This window comes from Mauremys mutica, chromosome 22 (assembly GCF_020497125.1).
Source record: "Mauremys mutica isolate MM-2020 ecotype Southern chromosome 22, ASM2049712v1, whole genome shotgun sequence".
In the NCBI taxonomy this organism is placed as follows: domain Eukaryota; kingdom Metazoa; phylum Chordata; order Testudines; family Geoemydidae; genus Mauremys; species Mauremys mutica.
Genome location: NC_059093.1, coordinates 1,702,913 through 1,722,272, shown reverse-complemented (window position 1 = coordinate 1,722,272; position 19,360 = coordinate 1,702,913). Strand labels below are relative to the sequence as shown.

General features: G+C 57.2%; 1 protein-coding gene across 1 annotated transcript; it reads right to left on the bottom strand.

The window, feature by feature from the left end:
• Positions 1–525: 525 nt before the first annotated feature.
• SCN4B (sodium voltage-gated channel beta subunit 4) lies at positions 526–18,114 on the bottom strand. Its single transcript, XM_044997292.1, has 5 exons — positions 17,971–18,114; positions 10,996–11,159; positions 9,273–9,495; positions 8,273–8,402; positions 526–7,055 (listed from the first exon to the last, which is right to left on the bottom strand). The coding sequence occupies exons 1-5, from the start codon at positions 18,032–18,034 to the stop codon at positions 6,962–6,964; spliced, it is 675 nt and encodes a 224-aa protein (XP_044853227.1). The 5' UTR covers positions 18,035–18,114; the 3' UTR covers positions 526–6,961.
• Between the last annotated feature and the right edge of the window lie 1,246 nt (positions 18,115–19,360).

The following is a 19,360-nucleotide window of genomic DNA, read 5'->3' as shown; positions in this document are numbered from 1 at the left end:
TTTCTCCGCCCTCACTAATGCCAGGGGTATGGCTGAGCACACAGGGAGAGCAGAACATGGGGGTATCACACTGCTGAGCTGAGAACAGGATTTGCCCAACGGACGTACCTGATGAAGATTAACATGGTACTCGGCTCATGCAGCTGAATCATCTGGAACAAAAAACCCACCAAAATAGTGACACTAATAATCCCTATAGCTCCCTGGAAAGGTTCAGCGCCGCACAATGCACTCACCCAGCGCAGTCAGGCCTCATGATTCATGGCACAGTCCAATGGCTCCAGGGTCAGGACGGACGGACGCACACACACACCTGTTTAGCACTGCATGGGTAATTGGGAGATGGTGTCTCTGGTTTTGGCCACTCGGGGCGGGAGGCTATCAGCTCTGAAGGATCAGCACGTGGAATAAATCTTGTGCTTGCTACTTCTGCTGCACTCCGCACATCCACACGTGCATTCACACCAAGCTTTGCAAAGATCCCAAATCAACATCAGAAAGAACCCAGGCGAGGGAGAGTTTCTCTATTAAACAAACTTTTATTTCATTCAAGGCAAAGCTAAATAAAATTCTATAGTGCAAAATGTGTTTTAAAGGCAACAGACAGAATGTTCCTCTACATTCTGAGTTTATTTACAACTATATACTATATGTATTTATATACACATATACATGTGTGTGTCTACAGTATACACTCATCCTTAACATCCCCTCTGTTTGAAAGGTTCTAGTGGGACACCCCATTTTAAAGAGAGGGAATAGCTCAAGAATTGGTTGAATTTTTCAAGCCAGTGGAACCTTCTAAGCATGCTCATTGTACAGCATATCTAAATCCATACAGGTACAGAAATGTATCTCAAAAATTGATTGTTATGTTTTCTCTACTCAAGTCCGAGGAATAATCCATGCATAGAACGGCATTGCATATCATGTGGTAAGTGAAACAATGTCCAGATACCACTTCTAAAAAAGACTAACAGGTTATGACAGCTAAAAATAATACTTAAAAAAAAATATTTTCCTCCCCAAACTTTACTTGTCTATGGAAGTTCTTCACAAAGGCTGGATTGGGGATTTCATGGGGCAACTGGAAGATTTTATGTCTTTTGGTCTAAAACGTCATGAGCGATGATGATACATTAATAATACTTTGCATTTATACAGCACCTTTCATCCAAGGATCTTAGAGCACTTTACAAACAACCCCTGAGACAGGTCAGTGTTATCAGCCCCATTTTATAGATGGGGAAACTGAAGCACAGAGAGATTCAAATGATTTGCCCATGTTTACCCAAAGAGACGCAGCAGCAGCAGCGCTGGGAACAGAACCCAGGAGTCCTAGCTGCCTACTCTAACCGGTGGACAAGCCTGTCCGCCACAAAGCCTACCCTTCCAGATCACGTCACCTTTGCCCTGCACCTTGTGAAGGTCTGTGCCCTGGTGTAAGCAACTAGGGCAGGTGCAGCACAGCCGCGAATCACTCCCCTCTTGAAAGGCACAGCCACAGACGCACCAGCACAGGGTGCTTCTTGGGGTTCCTCTATTCCAGCAGCTCCTGCAGGTGTTTGCAGACTTGAGCACAGTTACAAGCAGGCAGGTGGGACGCCGTGTCAATCACGCTCGGATTCAAATGGCCATCATACTCCTGTCTGCAGATGAGGTTCACCACATCCCCCTCTTCTCCAGTAACCCCCCTGCACTGCTTTGGCAAGCCTGTTCATTAGCTGGGTCAGGCTGGGTCAGAAACCGACTCCCAAAGAGTCCCCTGCAGTTCAATGTTCTTACCTCCAGAACGGGCTCCCATTCCATTACAAAGCCGGAAAGCTGTTCTCGCTCCCACCCCCACCCCGCTCCTGAAAAGCCAAGACCCAGCTCGGATTCCTACAGGGGAGAACAGCAGAGTTTAGTTCCTTAGCCTCATGAACAAAGGCAAAGATACAGCCCACACGAGTAATGAAGAAGTTCGCCTGTGACATTCAAACAACAAATCACATTAAAAGGGTCACAGTCAACTAGAATTATTTTAGATGGAGAATTTTTTAAATTTCCATTTTCAGCTACAGCACCTGGGAATAGCATGTCTGGGGCTGTTTTTAATCCCTTTCGTTTATATGGAGAAGGATTTTCTAGCTCCCCATGTACTCAAGGGTTTAAAGTCAGAGAACAACCCCAACTATCTCAGGCCTGTCTCTGCTCCCCCTCCTGGTTCTGTCTCAGGGTTTGTGTGGCCACCCATCACTGCAATGTCCCTGGCAGACTCCGTCATGTCCCTGGCACCTCTCCCTGAACACCTGCCTGCTCTCTCTTCAGTGTCAATATTGCTGCTGCTGTTACTGAGAGGAGCCTCTTTGCAGGACTGGGGAACAGTGTGCATGGCAGCTTCCTGTCATCAGGCTAGAGCATGAGACAGGACGCGCCATCGATCAGCCATGAATCAGCCAGGCTGACTCTAGAGTGTGGACAAAGTCACAAACAGAACAGAACTGAAAAGGTCTCTCAGGTCTCGCCAGCTGTACCAACAGAAGGTGTAAGTGTCCAGAGAGAAATCCGATTTCCACATTGACAGTGAAATACAACATGTATGTTTCACCTGATCAGTTTCTACCCTTCCAAGTAGCTCTCGCCTAATGACACTGTGCCCGTCTATAGCACTTGTCATCCAAGGATTTCAAAGCACTTTACAAATGGTACTCACCTGTGAGGTATGTCAGTATTATTATCCCCATTTTACAGATGGGGAAACTGAGGCACAGAGCAGCAAAGCGACTTGCCTGAGGTCACACAGTGAATCAGCAGCAGAACCAGGAACAGAACCTGAGTCCTGAATCCAAGTCCTCTAACCATGACTAGACCATACCCTGCATAGCGAATGGAGCTCCACATTCTTTCTTAAGTGAAAGGGAAACCGAATGAGCCGTTTTTCCCATTTAAATCCATTATACAAATGATTTGCGTAACTAATTAAAGCTTTGGGTAGGTCAGCTTCTTCCATGTCTGTTACTGTAAGCGCCAAGCTTTAAAGACTAAAACCGGAACTGATGGAAAAAATACGGCAACTTTTCCCTAGAAAACCGGCCAGGTACATGCCATGCAGTGGGGAGAGCAACTGAATGTACATCAGCCACAGCAGGACACAGGACAGGGTGAGCCAGTGAAGTCAAGGCGTGTATTCCAGGCTGCTCCGCCTGGCATGAGCGCAGGCAGGCAGCACAGAGCACGGGCCCTGCTCACAGGCCTACACAACACCTTTGTTCAGATGCATTTCACGGTGGTCTCTTCTGCCATTGGGCAGAGGCAGCAACTTTGACAACCTCGTCTTTTCGTGGCTGTGGGGCACGGCCTGGGAAGATGCCTAAGCATGTCCACAGCGCAGAACACAAGGAGCCATGCGGCACTTCCACAGCATAAAAACAGGCAATCCCACCCCACCCTGGGGTAGTTCCTGGCTGAACGCCCTCAGAAATCCTGCATGTGAACTTAGCCTCGGTGTCGTGCTCCACCCTGCCCCTAAGGCGGAGCTAGGAACTCCGCTGCCTGGTTCTCTCTACAGACTCAAGCAGTTGGTGCAGACTTGGATGCGGACCTCAGTCCGTCGGGGATGGGGCTGAAACTCACGACTCACAGGCGCCACTGACAACCACCACAGCTCACCGGGTTTAAACATGCAGCCTAGAAATGTAGCTCCATCATCTGCTCTCACTCCCCAAGCTGCCGCCTTCCCCACTCGCTTTGCTGTCTGAAGCTGCGTTCCAGCAGCCCCTCTCCCCGGCCTCTGTCCTGCTGCCTGAGCAGCCCCTCGCAACTGGGGCAACGGGAGCAGGGACAGAACTTTGGGCCCAGTTCTTCTCCCACGTACACCAGGTTTACACTGGGCTTACTCCACTGACTCCCGTGGCGTTACTCCTGATTTACAGCCACATAAATGAGACAGGCAGCTGAGAGGTCTGCAACACAAAGGAAATGTAGCATTCGGTGTGAACCGCGCCCACCCATTTCCCAATCTCCCCTGAAGGAAGCGCCTGGTGGGGCAGGCAGGTGTACACGTGAGAAGGGAGGCAGACCCATTCACCAGCAGTCACGGGCACCAGTTCTCTGGCCTTTCACACCCCATCACTCACTTCCTGGGCATCAGGAGTGACTCCACTGAAACCAGCGTAAAGCAGGAGAACCAGGCCCAGTGCCCTACAGCAATCATCTCGCGGCCCGGGTTTACACACGCCAGCACGTCAGTCTGGAGCCACGGCCTCGTCCCCAGCCAGCCTCTGGCCACTCTCCCCGCGATTGGACGTTTTCATTTTCTGCAGCACTAACTCTCATGATCATGGCCACTGAGGCACTGACCCGAAGCCCAGCGACATCAAGAGAAAGACTTCGGTGGGCGTCCTGCATCGCTCAAGGCTGTCCTCACCTAGCATTGGCCTCCCGGGCTCTCCAGTCCCATCGCTGGAGTTCCTCGTTAATACACAGCCCTCTCGCAGCCAAAGCCCCCAGGCAACCAGCGCCCCCAGCTCCTCTCCAAGGACACGGCAGCCACGCTGGCTTCTCTCGGGGTTCCCCCGCCTGGTTCCGTTCCATGAGGTGCACTTCCCAGCACATCCCCCCAACTTCCGCTGGCAGGAAAATCCCCTGCGGGGCTGGTGCTATTTAAACAAATTCCGGAAGGATTCCCCAGTCCGCCTGGATTGGCTCCTTCGGAAGATACGGTGCTTCGTACAATCCCCAGCTCCATTCATGCTGCTCCCTATGGCACAAAGCACCTGGACGTGGCAGGGATGTGCAAACCTGTTCTTTACAATCTGGTGCTCCCTACCCCCGTGGGGCTGAACAATGCAAAGTACCTGCAGCTCTGCTTGGTTCTGCAGCACTGCAGGGACAGGCAGGCAGCACCCAGGCCCATAAGGCGCTCGCTGCTAAAACAAAAATATTCCCAGCACTGCGGGTGTTACCAAGCAACACGGCAACTCTTTGGTAAAGCCCTGTGTTCCCTGGGATGAGACAAGGCTGTGTTTGGTGGAGACGTGACCAGCGTCATAGGGCAGAGCTCCGGGAGATGGCTGAGCCCCAAAGGGACTGTCAGTGCAGCTGGGACTGGGGTGACAGACGGCTCGGGGAGAGGACGTGTTTGGTACCTCACCAGCACGTGTGGGAGACAAAACCTCCCGGGGCAGATGTCACAAAGCGTGGCACCAGTTCTGCACCAGCACACCCAGTGAGAGCATGGGGCTGCAGCAGCCAATCAGCATTGGGAAGAAGAAAGGATGCTCTGGTCGTTCCACAGAAAGCTCCAGTGCTCCAGAAGGAGTGGCCGTGCCGGGGGGGTTGTACCAGACCGGGAAGAGTGACAATATCCTCACCACCACCCTGTCACTCTGGGACAGCAAGGGGCTGCTCCCGTGCAGCTCACGGGCGTCACTGGGTCTGGGCACACATACCAGACGGCAGAATGTGGGCCTGGCTGTTTGGGAACATTGCTAATGCAGCCTGGTGGGGATCGCCGTGCCAGGCTCCAGAGCCCAGCTAGGACCCAACGCGGGCTCTGGACTCCTTTCCCCTGAACGCTGCTCAGGGGGCAGGGGAGTCAAGATTTCTGAAAGTAAAAGCACAGCCAGCACTGGACACAGAAGCAGCCACTGCCCTCAGCTTGTGGGCTCGGACCCACTTTGTCACTATTTCCTCTGTCCCAGGAGGACAGTCAGAAACCTGAAGCTTGTCACCCCAGCTGCCTCCTTCCAGGTGCGCGCCCGTCGCCACGGTGTCTTGGCAGAGTCACAAGGACCCTCCAGAAGGGAGAGAACAAGAATGACACGAGTGTCCCAGCTGCCCTTCCCCCACAAGCAGCACTGCTGCCAGCAGGACAGGGAACACCCCAGAGCAGAACAAGTGCCCTCACCGTGAGCCAGGCGAGTGCTAGTGACAAAGTGCAGGCAGAGGAATGAATCCTTCCCCCGACTCCCCCCAACACTTTACTATTGACCCAGCTTTTCCACGCGGAGCTCACAGGGCAGGTTTGCCAGGCAGCCAGACACAGGACCCCTGCACCTTGTGCTGCCATGTGCAAAGGAAGTCGGACTGGCAGTGCTCTGCACTCCCCTTGCACTAGTGCAAGTGAGGACACCAGGGGCAGGGCAGTAGAGATCCAGGCCCATAGCAATCACACAGGGTAGCAGGTGAATGGCTGCTGTATGTAACTAACGGACACAGCCCCCCGTGACTACAGCGACCCCTGGCCGCAGCGTATTCCATCCTTGGCACCAACCGCGGCTGGTGACGATACCACCGAGCTGCACAAGCCCAGACTGACCGAGTGGGCAGCTCACCTGCTGGGGTGGAATGGAAGTGGCAGGGGAGGGAGAGCTCGTCCCAGGAGCCCCCGCTGCCACCTTAACCAGTTAGGGAAAGAGACTAAAGCCAGGCTTGGTAAAGGTGGCACTGGGCATTTGGTTCAGAAGTGTGCTTGGCAGCAGAGCCCCCTTCCTCCTTGGCCAGCCCCATGCTCAGGCAGGGACAGGGGCATCTCTCTCTGCTGCTGGCGTTCCACGCAGCCTTGCGCTCCAGCGGGCTCTGCTCCAGGAACGAGCTGCCCTCTGCCTGATGCACAGCCTCCTCCCAGCGGTTAGCACCCCCGGGAGCCAGGCAGGCAACCCCCCCCCCCGCCACCCTCTCAGCTTCGCAAGGCACCGTGTCTGCTCAGCGCCCTCACGTCGCCTTTGTGTGACAACCCAGCCGCTCTCACGCACGCACCCACCCCAGCTCAAGCTCCATCGCAGGGAGTGCCCCCCTCCTCCCAGAGAGGATGGAGCTGGCCTGCTCCCAGGCCACACAGCATTCCAAGTCTGGGCTGAGGAGCAGGCCTGTGCGTAATACAGAGATGGCTCAAGGATGGTTAGTTTCAAAATACAATAGATTTCCCCTCCCCCCGCCATTAGAGTTTTGCTGCCTCGTGGGTCAGACTGAGTTTGCTTCATGCCTTTGGTGGAGCTTTCTGTTCCGCCTTGGAGCCCGCCAGACCATTCTCAGTGTTGTCGACCCCAGAGGAGCTCACGAGGCACTCCTTCCTAGGAGAGAGAACAGCACGTGGCTGGCGCCTGCAGCCGCCCTCGGCCTGAACATGCACCTGGCCCCCCCTGCCCCTCCCCACCTGTCAGAGACCAGGCCGCGGGGTGTACGCACCCAGAGCTGGGAGGAAGCTCGCCCCCCACTGCAGCCATGGAGGGAGAGACGTGCAGGCATGGCTCCAAACACTAGACTGGCACTAGTGCCTGGATCCTCCCTGCCTGCCAAGAGGCACTCTCATTCCCACGGTCAAGTGACACATTGCAGGGCACAGAGGGAGTGGGCAGCAGACGCCAGGAGTCCCTGGCTCACACTAACCGCCCTAGGGTTAGGGTTCCGATGGGTAGGGCTTCCCACCCTAGGGTTAGGGTTCCGATGGGTAGGGCTTCCCACCCTAGGGTTAGGGTTCCGATGGGTAGGGCTTCCCACCCTAGGGTTAGGGTTCCGATGGGTAGGGCTTCCCACCCTAGGGTTAGGGTTCCGATGGGTAGGGCTTCCCACCCTAGGGTTAGGGTTCCGATGGGTAGGGCTTCCCACCTAGGGTTAGGGTTCCGATGGGTAGGGCTTCCCACCCTAGGGTTAGGGTTCCGATGGGTAGGGCTTCCCACCCTAGGGTTAGGGTTCCGATGGGTAGGGCTTCCCACCCTAGGGTTAGGGTTCCGATGGGTAGGGCTTCCCACCCTAGGGTTAGGGTTCCGATGCCTTCCCCATGCTGGGCAGAGGACTCAGGACTACAACCCCAACACAGAGTTTGTGCCACACTGTCCAAGGGAAGCCCTGTGCTTCGGGCACTAACAATAGGACTGGGCAAGGCAGGTCACAGGGAACTGTCCGGCCACAGGGCAGCAGCAGGCTTCCGTGCATGTCTGCACCGGTTAGACAAATCCTCGTGCCGGCCCCATGACCTGTTAGCTCAGTGTCCCTGGCCCAGTTTTACAGCTGGGGGAATGGGGAAGTGAAAAGCCAGCTAGAGGCAGAGCTGGGAAGAGAACTCAGAAGAGCCCAGTTTCCAGTCCTGGGCCCAGCTTGCTGGGTCATGCTGCCTCCTGCCTTCTCCTTGTGAACACCCAGGTGTCTGGGCTGGGGAGAAAGAGCACAAACGTCCATGCATGTGGTGCGCATGACGCGGCACCCAGCACAACCCCAGCCCAGGATTACGCACCGCACCCCCCAGCCGGACGCAGCGGGGGCTGGGAGAGGGAAGCCCATCCGTACTCACTTCTTGTCCTGAGACTTTTTGAGGATGAGCAGGACGATTTTCTTGATGACAAAGATGAGGATGAGGAGGCCAACAAGCCCGCCCACGGTTCCCACGATGATGCGCGTCAGCGTGTTGTCCACTGGTACCACTGCAGGAGAGAGCACCAGAGGAGATGTTAGTGGGTGCCAGCCAGAAGAGTCCCACCAGCACGGTGTCTCTGGCCCTGAGCAGCAGGAGACGGACACTCAGCCCTCGGCCATCACCGGAGCTGCAGGGGCCCCTCAGCTGCCTCTGCTCCACAGAACAGTTCAGGTCTTTAAAGTCGAACAGCCATGGGTGTCACCCTCTAGTCTCTGCTGCCCCAAGCCTTCTCCAACAACTGCACAGCTCATGGTTCAACTTGACCGTAGGCCATGGAGGGAGCTTGCCCCATGAATGCCCTCCTTGTGCCCCTGGCTACTGGTCTGTAGCAGGGCCCACAGGGGATGGCCCGTATCTTTATCTTAGCCATCGTCTCCTGGAGGGATTGTAGGTGTCTCAGGTTGTGGGTGCTCAGCGTGAGGGGTCTCAAGTTAGGCACCCAAAATAGATCAAGGGAGCTAAAAGCCAGAGCCCACTCTGTGAGGTCGGCCTTACTTCTTGGCAGGCGGAGGGGTGTGAAGTGAAAGACCCCCAATTCTGCCAATGCCCCTCGGCCAATCCAGCCTTGATCCTCTCCTAAACAGGTGCCTCTCCTGGGGCTCTTTTCTGAGGTAGACGCGGCCATTTGCTGAAGACTAACTAGAATATACACTGGTCACCCGAGCCAGACTAGAACTCCTGGGAGCAGACTCTACTTTCCTTTACACGGATGGAAACCCAACAGAACCCAGCAGTCCTGAGTCCCAGTCCCCTGGTATGACCCTTAGCAGCATATCTTGTTTTAGCTTTGCCCGATCCTGCTGGTCACTCAGGGGAACCTTTGTCTATCGGCACCAGCAGAGTGAGGGTGGGAGGGCTCCTCCTGGCAGACACTTACTCTCCTGGACCACCTTGAGGATGATGGTGGCATTGTGTTCAGCATGCATTTCCTTTGGGTTCTTGACATGGCAGGTGTACTTCCCAGCGTCCTCAAAGTCCACAAACATGGAGATGGAGATGTTGTTTTCCTTCCCAGTGGTTGTGCCAATTAACCGAACCCGAGGGTCTGCGTACAGCATCGTCGGCTCGGATGCTTTGTTCTTTATATTCCCGTGATATATCTGCAGTGGGAGGGAACGCAGCAGGATGCTGAGCAAGCAAACAGCACAACCAGGCCACAAACTCAGCAAGCCCCAGACAAGAGAAGGCCTTGAGAGCTCTGCCGGCTGAGTCAGACACAACCCAGGGGTGGTACAGGCACAGAACTACCAAGGCTGAGGGTTGGGGCCCGTCTACATGACAGTTTGCAACCATGTCGCATCCAGGTCAGGGACAAGCACGCTGTAACAGTGCCATGGGTCAGCGACAGCTGTAGTGTAGACGTGGGTTACCAGGGGACGAGAAATTCTCTTTCCATCCCTCCCTTGCTTTCCAAGGATTTTGTCTCCTCCGGGCTAGGGATAGAATCACTCTAAATGCTTGGCTTTTGGCCAGGGCTCCCAAAGCCAGTTATTCCTCTCAGCACATCCCTTCCCCACCCCCGAGATGTCTCCTGCATGCTAGGTATGCACCAGTGAAATGCAACAGTCATCAACAGGGAAACTCAAGGGGCTGAGCAGAGTGGAGGGGGGTCTTTTAATGGAGGCAGAGCAGAACCATACTCCATGCATACTGCCCTTCAGCACGAGGTTAACTCCCCCACTCCTCACCTGCATCTGGCCAAATGCTGGGGGGGGGCTCGTCTCCTTATTAAGCCACATGTGTCTGAAATGACGACTTTGTTTAGTGCCTGTTGGGCCCCAGAACTCTTCCCCTCCCTCGTTTCTGCACACGCACACACATACCCACCGCCTCCTGCCTCCCACATGAAAGGGCGAAGCAGCTGAATGCTTGGGGCAAGGAATGGGGCAGTCCAGTCAACAGGCCCCCATGAAAGCTGCCGGCCTGTCTCAGTTGCCAGGTGGCTGCATCGGCCACCTTCTGCCCTAGGAATCCATGAGCTGCAGTCAGCCGCAAGCGTGCCTGTCTCATACGCGCACACAGCCGCGTCAAGGCCATTGCAGAGGAGCTGTGCATTCCAGCAGCTAGTGCTGTGCATACCTGGCCAGAGAGGCAGGCTCCAAGGTCCTCTCCCAGCTGGCCAAGGCTGCAGGAGGAAGCAATGCCTCACACTAACGAGCAGGGGGCGAAAGGTGACGCCTCTCAGAACCAATGGCCCTTTGGCATCTCATGGCGAGCACGAGTAGGGGCCTGTTTAGCTGGAAAATTCACTGTGTTTTGCTCAGTGCTGACCTGCTCCTGAGTGAAATGGGACATTTCCGAGCCGAAGCTCACAGACATGCCTACAGGAAATGAAATGGTGACTTAGTGGCCAAACCGAGTGGGAGAAACTGCTCCACCTAGCGGTGTCTCCTGTGGGCAGTTATGGTGCCCAGCCAACAGGGTGCAGTGGGCTCTGAGAGGGCAATTGCCAAACTAGATCCCCCGTGGCCAGCAGGGTGTCCTAAAGCAGGAGAAATGGGATCCAAAATACTGTTTGAAGCGCTAGCCGCCGCTCTGTGCCGGGGGGACCCGGGAGGACTGGCAATCAAACCCGGCGAGGAGCAGAGCGTGCCACGCACCAGTTCAGTGCTGTTGTAATACCAAGTGAAGTCAAGGTCCTTGAAGCCCATGCAGGTGGTGAAGATGCAGGGCAGCTGCACTTCTGAGCCGTTCAGAGCCATCACAAGGTTGTTTTTCCCCACTGAGACCTCCAAGGTGACAGCCATGGAGAAGAGATGGAAACCTGCCCGGGGCAAGAGAGAACAAAGACACGTCAGTTTCCACAGGGGCAGCGCCCAATACCCGATTCCCATTCAGAAACAGCATCTCCTGGGGCATGCCCAGAGGCTACAGCCATGCAGTCCCCTGGTAACGAGATGAGATTGCTGCTCCATTCATTGGGCTCCCTGGAGGCACCACATGCCTCAGACTAACCTAGCCAGTCCCCGCGCTGCCTTCCTAGAGGACACAGAGCAGGACAGAGCCTCAGGACCACGCCCTGGGAAAAGGCAACTGCGAGTAGCCTGGCCAGCAGCAGCGTCACCATTCAGCAGGGAAGGGAGCGTCTCCCAACTTTGGCCTTTCACCTCCCCACCCTGGAGCTCTCAGTCCTGCTCAGGTGTCTACCACCCCCATAATCCAGGCTGGATGTGTCCTGGCATCTGGGCCATGGCCCAGACCAGGGTAGGGCCGCAAGGGGGAGCTGTTCTGGAGGGTGAGAAAGGAGACATTAGTCATGAGGCCAACCCCACCCTCAAGCCAGACAGAGGGATTATGGGACCTTTGATAAATGACACTGGGGTGAACCTGTTCTCATGTTTAACACTGGAGAGCAGCCCAGGGGTTAGGTGCTCCCTGGAGGGGTCTGAGCCAGCCAGGCCCAGAGGAGCCAAAGGAGAGTGGCAGTGCCAGAGAATATTTACGAGGAGTTCGACTCTCCAGGGCGATTTCCCTGTGACCATCCTGGGGGAGAGAGGGTCTGTCTGGTTAGATCTGCCCCTTCTCACCAACCCCCCCAGCCACCCATCGCTGCTGGGGAGCAGGATTGCTGGCCCATCAGGCTCCAGGAGCAACAGGCTCCCCTGGGGTCATCAGTCAACTCCTCACCCTCAGCGCAGCATTGTCCAGTGCTGCCTGCGCCCCACAAGGAGGCAGGGGGGTGGGGTGGGGTGGGGTGGGGCACCTGAGCAGAGATGCTCCCTCCAGAGGAGCCACCCCCCTCAGCCCCACACCCTCACTCAGTGCAGCTGGGCCTCCCCTTCCTGAGGGAACGGGCAGGGCAGGGCTGCTTCGCAGGGTCTGTCCAGACAGGCGCACGCGATCTACAGAAATTAGTGACTGTTTGCTATGGCTGTCACTGGCTTCTTCCAAAAACGTCCTTGAGCCCAAGCCCTCCGAGCAAAGCAAACCGGAGCAAACACAAAACACGTTTTAAAACCAAGGTAAAAAATTCCTACATTGTGACATGTGCTGAGCTCTTTGCCAAGTCCCGTGGCAGCAACCAATCAAAGGCACCAAAACAGAGGAGGCCTGTGTAGCCGTGTGTCCTTTCTGCCCCTGCCTCCGTTGCTAATGCAGCAGCTTTAGAAGACTTCTCTTTGCTGCTCTGAGATCAAGAAATGTGAGTTGCCCCGTGTTGCCAAGATCAAGGGTGGTTGCTTGAGACATCAGAAGGGTTGTTCAGACACGCTGCAGGGCCCAATCCCCACTGCTCTGCACTGGGGGACAGCGCTTAGTCCCACCGCCGCAGAGCGGGCGTAGAACATTAACAAAGCGGAATTCTCCGCTCGCTCTGGCCACTGGCGGCATTTTAAATCCTCTGCCCACCCGGGCATGACTGACACTGACACACACACACACCGAGCAGGGCAGCAGGAAACACTAAGCCAGGAGCAGCGAGGTTTTTGCAGCATTGTCCCATTTCTTCTCCACAGGGAACTACTGGTCAGGGGAACACCCACTGGACTGGCCTGGGGAGGAAAGAGCTGGCACGTTCCCATGGAATAACAATGCCCAGCTACAGCACCATCAACCAAAACTCTCAAAGCCCTTTGCTAACATTAAACTTCCCCGTGCCCTGCAGCTTGGCTGAGTTCCCAGGGGGGCCCCACAGTCAGTGGCAGAAGTGGGACTGGAACCCAGGCAGGAGCTCTAACTCCTCATTCCCTGGCCTGCTCTAATCACTGAAAACAACCCTCACGTAACCCCGTCCGCATTGCACTGGGCTTGCCCGAGCACACTGCACCTGAAACAACCCACCCAGCCCTGGGACAGGTCAGCACAGCACCTGAAATCGACTGGAGCCGCCAGCGAGGGCCTAGTGCAATGGGCGGCTGGGATTCACCTAAATGGCCACTGGAGGCCTCTGTTGTTTTACGAAAGGGCTGCAGAAGAGCACTTCTATCACTAACAGCAATCAACCTGGCCCCCTCCCACAGACAGCTCACTGGGACAGAACCCCTTCCCCAGGCTAGATGGGCTCCACCCCCTGCCACACAGCACCAAGGAGGGAAGAGATCACAGTCCGCATGGAGCAGAATCCAGCTTTGCCATCTTAAAAGAACCTTTACATGTCAGCCCTTTTCCTAGGTACCTCAGCATGCTGGGGGGAGGGCGGGGGGGTGGCCACAACCACCCCTTTGAGGTACAGGAGATGGACAGTCTATGAGGGTCCCTGAAGGAGAGCAGAGCTGATAGCACTTCCTTTGTTGTAGTATCGAGGTACCACGCCCTCTCTGCCCCAGAGTCCTGCTTGGTGGTGGCTCTGGCTAACCAGACCTGACCGTGCAATGAGCCTCACAGCCGCAGCCACGGAAAAGCAGAATTAAATTACTCAGCTGCAGACAATTTGCACTGAGATTCCTCCCCCCAACCTTTTTTAAGCCTGGCTGAGTTGCCTGAGGTACAAAGGGGTCCGATTTCCTTCCTGAGATCAAAAGAACCAGCACCTGGTTTTAGAACTCAAGATGACTCCAGCTTAAAACGTCTGAGCCTGTGTTCTAACTATGACAACACATGGCCAGTTTTTCCTTCTTAAAATGAGGCTGCCCTTGGATTATCTGGGCTGGGATTTTCAAGGGAATTAGGCACCTAAATCTCACTGGACTCCAAGCTCCTTTGAAATCCCAGTCCCTCTCTCTCTAATTTCTCCAACTCATTTAAAATTATCTTGAGAACCAACAGCTCCTTGCCCGACCAGAAGCCCCTCACTGGAGTTTTCCAACAGGCAGTGGGTTTTAAGTACTGAAAATTCAATTAAATTCTTGTTTTCAGGTTCTCTGTTCAAAGCAGGGCCAGCTCCAGGCACCAGCAAACCAAGCAGGTGCTTGGGGCGGCACATTTTCAGGGGTGGCATTCCACAGACAGCCTTTTTTTTTTTTTGCACTTGTGGCTACAAAAGCTAGAGCCGGCCCTGGCAGCAGCACGTCCTGCACGGGGGGTGCCCTGGGGCTGCTGCGGTTTGCGTATGGCCGGGCGTATGGCCGGGCGGGCTCTGAGCACAGGATACTCGGGCTAGGGGCCGCCCCATGGGGTGCACGGGGCCGCCTGCAGGTGCCACAGGGCGGCCGCCCCCCAGCACCACAGCCGGGGCTGGGCGAAGCGGCCCGAGCCACCCAGGGACTGTGGCAGGGCAGCCAGGAGCAGCAGCTGGGCCATAGTGGGGACCAGTGCCCCGGGCGCTGCCGTGCGGGGCCCGCGTCCCACTCTCCAGGGCTCCGCTCTCTCTGGGGCTGCCCTGCCCTGGCTCCTCAGCCCTCTGCCAGACGGTCCCCCGGCTCTGCCATCCCAGGTCCTGGCCAGTCCTGGAGACAGGAGCCCCGGCTGCAGGGACCCTGGGCTGACGCGTGGCCCAGGAGCCTCACTGCTTATCCCGACCCTGCCAGCGCCGGACCAGCTGGAGGCGAGGGGGGGAAGCAGGCGGAGTCAGCACTGGTGGGGGGAAGCCCAGGGCTGGGGCAGTAGGGAGTGCGGGGGGCGGGGAGAGCCCAGGGCTGGGGCGGAAGGGGGTGGGGGTGGGGGGAGAACCCAGGGCTGGGGCAGCAGGGAGTGCAGGTGTGGTGGGGGGGAGAGCCCAGGGCTGGGGCGGGTGGGGGTGGGGGGAGAACCCAGGGCTGGGGCAGCAGGGAGTGCAGGTGTGGTGCGGGGGGAAGCCCAGGGCTGGGGCAGCAGGGAGTGTGGGGGGGGGGAGAGAGCCCAGGGCTGGGGCGGCAGGGAGTGCAGGTGGGGTGGGGGGGAGAGCCCAGGGCTGGGGCGGGTGGGGGTGGGGGGAGAACCCAGGGCTGGGGCGGCAGGGAGTGCAGGTGTGGTGGGGGGGAGAGCCCAGGGCTGGGGCGGGTGGGGGTGGGGGGAGACACCAGGGCTGGGGCAGCAGGGAGTTCAGGTGGGGTGGGGGGGGAGAGCCCAGGGCTGGGGCGGCAGGGAGTGCAGGTGGGGTGGGGGGGGAGAACCCAGGGCAGGGGCAGCAGGGAGTGCAGGTGGGGTGGGGGGGAGAGCCCAGGGCTGGGGCGGCTGGGGGTGGGGTGGGGGGGGAGAACCCAGGGCTGGGGCGGCAGGGAGTGCAGGTGGGGTGGGGGGGGAGAGCCCAGGGCGGGGGCGGCAGGGAGTGCAGGTGGGGTGGGGGGGAGAGCCCAGGGCTGGGGCGGGTGAGGGTGGGGGTGGGGGGAGAACCCAGGGCTGGGGCGGCAGGGAGTGCAGGTGGGGTGGGGGGGAGAACCCAGGGCTGGGGCGGCAGGGAGTGCGGGGGGGCGGGGAGAGCCCAGGGCTGGGGCGGAAGGGGGTGGGGGTGGGGGGAGAACCCAGGGCTGGGGCGGCAGGGGGTGGGGGTGGGGGGGAGAACCCAGGGCTGGGGCAGGTGGGGGTGGGGGGAGAACCCAGGGCTGGGGCGGAAGGGGGTGGGGGTGGGGGGAGAGAACCCAGGGCTGGGGCAGCAGGGAGTGCAGGTGGGGTGGGGGGAGAACCCAGGGCTGGGGCGGCAGGGGAGCGCTGGAGGAGCCCAGGGCTGAGGTGGGGGGCAGCCAAAATTTTGCTTGGGGCGACAAAAAACCTAGAGCCGGCCCTGGTTCAAAGAACAACCCCCTACCCAGACTAGGACAACTGCCTCGCAGATAGCGACCCCCTGGGCAGGTCCAGGACACTCCGAACCAGCCATACGTGGGGCCTGCTGGGACAGAGAAAACAGCACCCCGGCGTGCCTTGGCTCCTAGCCCCCGGCTGTAGCCAGGGCACTTTACGGAACCTCCCCCAGGCTCAGATTTGGGTGTTATGCTCCAAGCAGGGCCCCAGATGTGCATTTCTTTCCTCTGCTGGGAAGGAAGGTCTGACAAATATTTTTAAATCCATAACTATGAATATTCTCAGCTGCATTAAACACTCACAATTGTTTCCTCTAGTCCCTGACACGTATTTTCCCCATTTAATTTTAGCCGTTAGCTGGCTGTGCCCCCTGCTAGCAGATCAGCAAAGCGAGAATGATGGCGCCTATGAGAGAAAACACCAAAGGAGACACCACTGCGTGTATATTAGTATTTGACGCAGGTAGGGCAAAGGCCTGGGAGCCGGGGTTCTATTCCTGGAGCGACCTTGGCAAGTCACTTATCCTCAGTGCCTCAGATTGCACATCTGCAAAACGGAGATCATCCGCCCCAGTCCTGAGTGAAGCCCTGGGAGATTATGGATGAAAGTGCAATGCCGAGTACCTACGACTCGCTGCAGAGCAGCGGCAATCAAAGCAAGCTATTTGCTGGGGGTTGATCTTTCCTCATGGAAACATAGAGTTTACTTTTAAAATGTAAATATTTTTCGAGGAGGAAGAAACAATAACTTCAGTGTTTATGGGACTTACAGAAATGATTAAAGCTACTAAATTACAGTAACATAGGAACAGAGGCTCAGAGGGGTCTAGTGTGTAGAAAGATACACACTGTCATACAGGACCATAGCATTACAACAGTGGGTGGGATAGTGCAAACTGTCCAGAATTAATTGACTCTCTCTATTTATTCGGGAGCCTTGTTACATTTGATGTTCTTCCTAAAGCACCAGCTCCTGGAGTCTTGTGATTACATGAGACTCTCGGATTTCCTTTAGAACAAAAGTAAGTTCCAGCCCTCCAGACTGCAGAGAAAAGCCTGAACACGTGGCCTGAGAGCTCCCGAAAGGCTGAGAAACCAGCCATCAAAGAAAGAGCCCAACATTTAGTATTTTGTAAAAGTCTCCTGATTTGGGGGGCCCTTGGCTTTGGCCACACTGTGAACCATTGCTCCAAACCGGTGCCCGTCTCCAAGCCCTGACGACCATGCGCTCCAGCCTCCAGACACAACTCCCTTGGACTAGTTACCAACAGCAAGTTCCTTCCCCACCCCTCAACACAGGGCACCCTCGCTGACAGGGTGCAAGTCCAGAGTCACTCTGCTGCCGTCACTGGACTCTGGCCGTCTCCTTTGGCCAGAAGAGCAGAATTTGGCCCAGGGCTGCCCAGAGCATTCAGGGGGCCTGAGGCAAAGCAATTTCAGGAGCCCCTTCCAGACAAAAAGTTGCAATACTATAGAATAGTATATTCTCGTGGGGGTCCCTGCCGAGCCCGGGACCTGGGGCAAATTGCCCCACTTGCCCCTCCCCCCCCGGCCGGATTTGGCCTTGCTGCTGTCTGAGGCTCCAGCAATGAAGAAACTCGGGCGACTAGCGGCAGGACGTGGCTGGCACTTAGTCACCGGGGAATAACCGAACCGTCACCCCGTAGTTACGGGTTAGGACCGGCCCCAGGAGCTAAGCCCTGCCTCGCCCCCGCGCACTGCAGCAGCGGTTTCTGCTCCGCAGTCTCCCCTAGGGCAGAGCAGCCTTGTCCCCCATGCGGGGGGCGAGTCCCCAGCCTCGAGCCGGAGCCTGGGGCGCCAAGCGGGTCGCGCAGAAGACGCGCTCTGTGCCCGGGGGGGGGAGCCCCGAAAAGCGGAGCCCTCGGCCCGAGGTGTCTCGCTGATCCCGGGGGCAGCACAGCGATGCCTGGGCTACGCGCTCCCAGCCCGTGCCCGGGTCCGGGTCCCCTCGCAGCCGCTTACCCAGCAGAGCCGCCGCCGGCCAGCTCCGGCCGAGCCGGGCGCCGCTCCCGTCCGCCTGCGCCATCCTCTGGGCCGGGCCCCTGGGGGCAAGCGGCCGCCGGCGCAAGGGGCAGGGCAGGAGGCTCGAGCCCAAGTCCGGCTGGTCCCCGCAGCGGCTGCAGCATCCGGCCCGGGCTCCGCGCAGCCAAGTCGGAGGGACGCGGCGCCCGCAGCCGGGCGGGGCCGGGGGCGGGGCGGGGCGGGCGCACTGCCAGGGGCCGGCTGAGGATGCTGCGGAGAGCTGCAGCCGGGGAGGCGCCTGCCGGGCATCCCGCAGCACCGGGGGGCGGGCGTCAAACCGGCCCGGCTGCAGCTCTGCGGTGCGGTGCGCGCTGTGCCAGGGACACGTGGCTCCCCGGCTGCAGGCAGGAGCCCCCCCAGGGCCGAGCTCAGCCTAGCGGGCCCCACCCGGCCCCCCGCTGCCTTATCGCCCCTGGCTTCCAAATCCCAGGGCCCTGCCCCTTCAGCTCAAGGAGACTCTCCCGTAGCTACCAGCAGCATCGAGTCTATGAGACACAGCCCAGCCGTGCGGAATCCACCCATCAGCGGAGCCACACAAGCACCGGACCCTGTATTACAGGGTTACTGTGGGTAGCTGCCTCCTGGGAAATCACTGCTCCTTTTCCTCAGCACTGAAACAATGTGTGTTTCTAGAGCAGCTTTCGTCTTAAAATAGTAAAGCAATTAACACCCCGTCATTCTCACACCACTGGTAGGAGCCAGATAGAAGCGTGTGTAGCTGGGTAAAGAAGCGCTACTGTAACCACTAGACAACACTCCCCTGCTAGGCTTTTGGTGAGGACCCCTGTGGGCCTTTTCCCATGTGATTGTGTATACTTTTACTTCTAGTCTGGTTTCATCAGATTCCCCTTCACTCATAGGGCGCTTTGTTTCTCGGTCAAGTTAAGCAAACACATATTGTTGGTGGGGCGGGGGGTTAAGGAATAGTGACATAATTTTATTGGCAAAGTTGTGACTGCCATGAAAGAGATTCTTGGGTTTTCTCCAGTCCCAAGGCATCATCAGCTCACCTGAAATTGCAATTGACTAGAACCTTTTATAATCCACTGTGCATTCTCACCGAGTTTATGTTTTGCTTACACACGCCTTGGTGGGTGAGAGAATCTCTGTGTATAGTTGGCACAGTGATCATGTGCAAGAGAGGTGTATAGGGGTTGTGTAATTGCAAGGAAAGTTATCATTCAACAGGAGGGAAGTGCTATTAATTTGACTAGAAAATCCACATCTGGAACTAAGAATGGCACCTGCTCCTATATACACTGAAGCCAAAATGTTCAACAGTGGCTACTGGTTTGGGGTGTCTCTGTTTTGGAGGGCCCGGCCTGACAGC

What these genes read in the sequence shown, in the direction of transcription:
- SCN4B (XM_044997292.1), bottom strand. Translation starts at nt 18,034, where the DNA reads ATGGCGCAGGCGGACGGGAGCGGCGCCCGGCTCGGCCGGAGCTGGCCG. An exon ending in ATTACAACAGCACTGAACTG is followed by an intron (nt 9,496 to 10,995) that starts GTGCGTGGCACG and finishes CTCCCACTGCAG; the next exon opens with ATATATCACGGGAATATAAA. An exon ending in CCTCAAGGTGGTCCAGGAGA is followed by an intron (nt 8,403 to 9,272) that starts GTAAGTGTCTGC and finishes TCTCTCCTGCAG; the next exon opens with TGGTACCAGTGGACAACACG.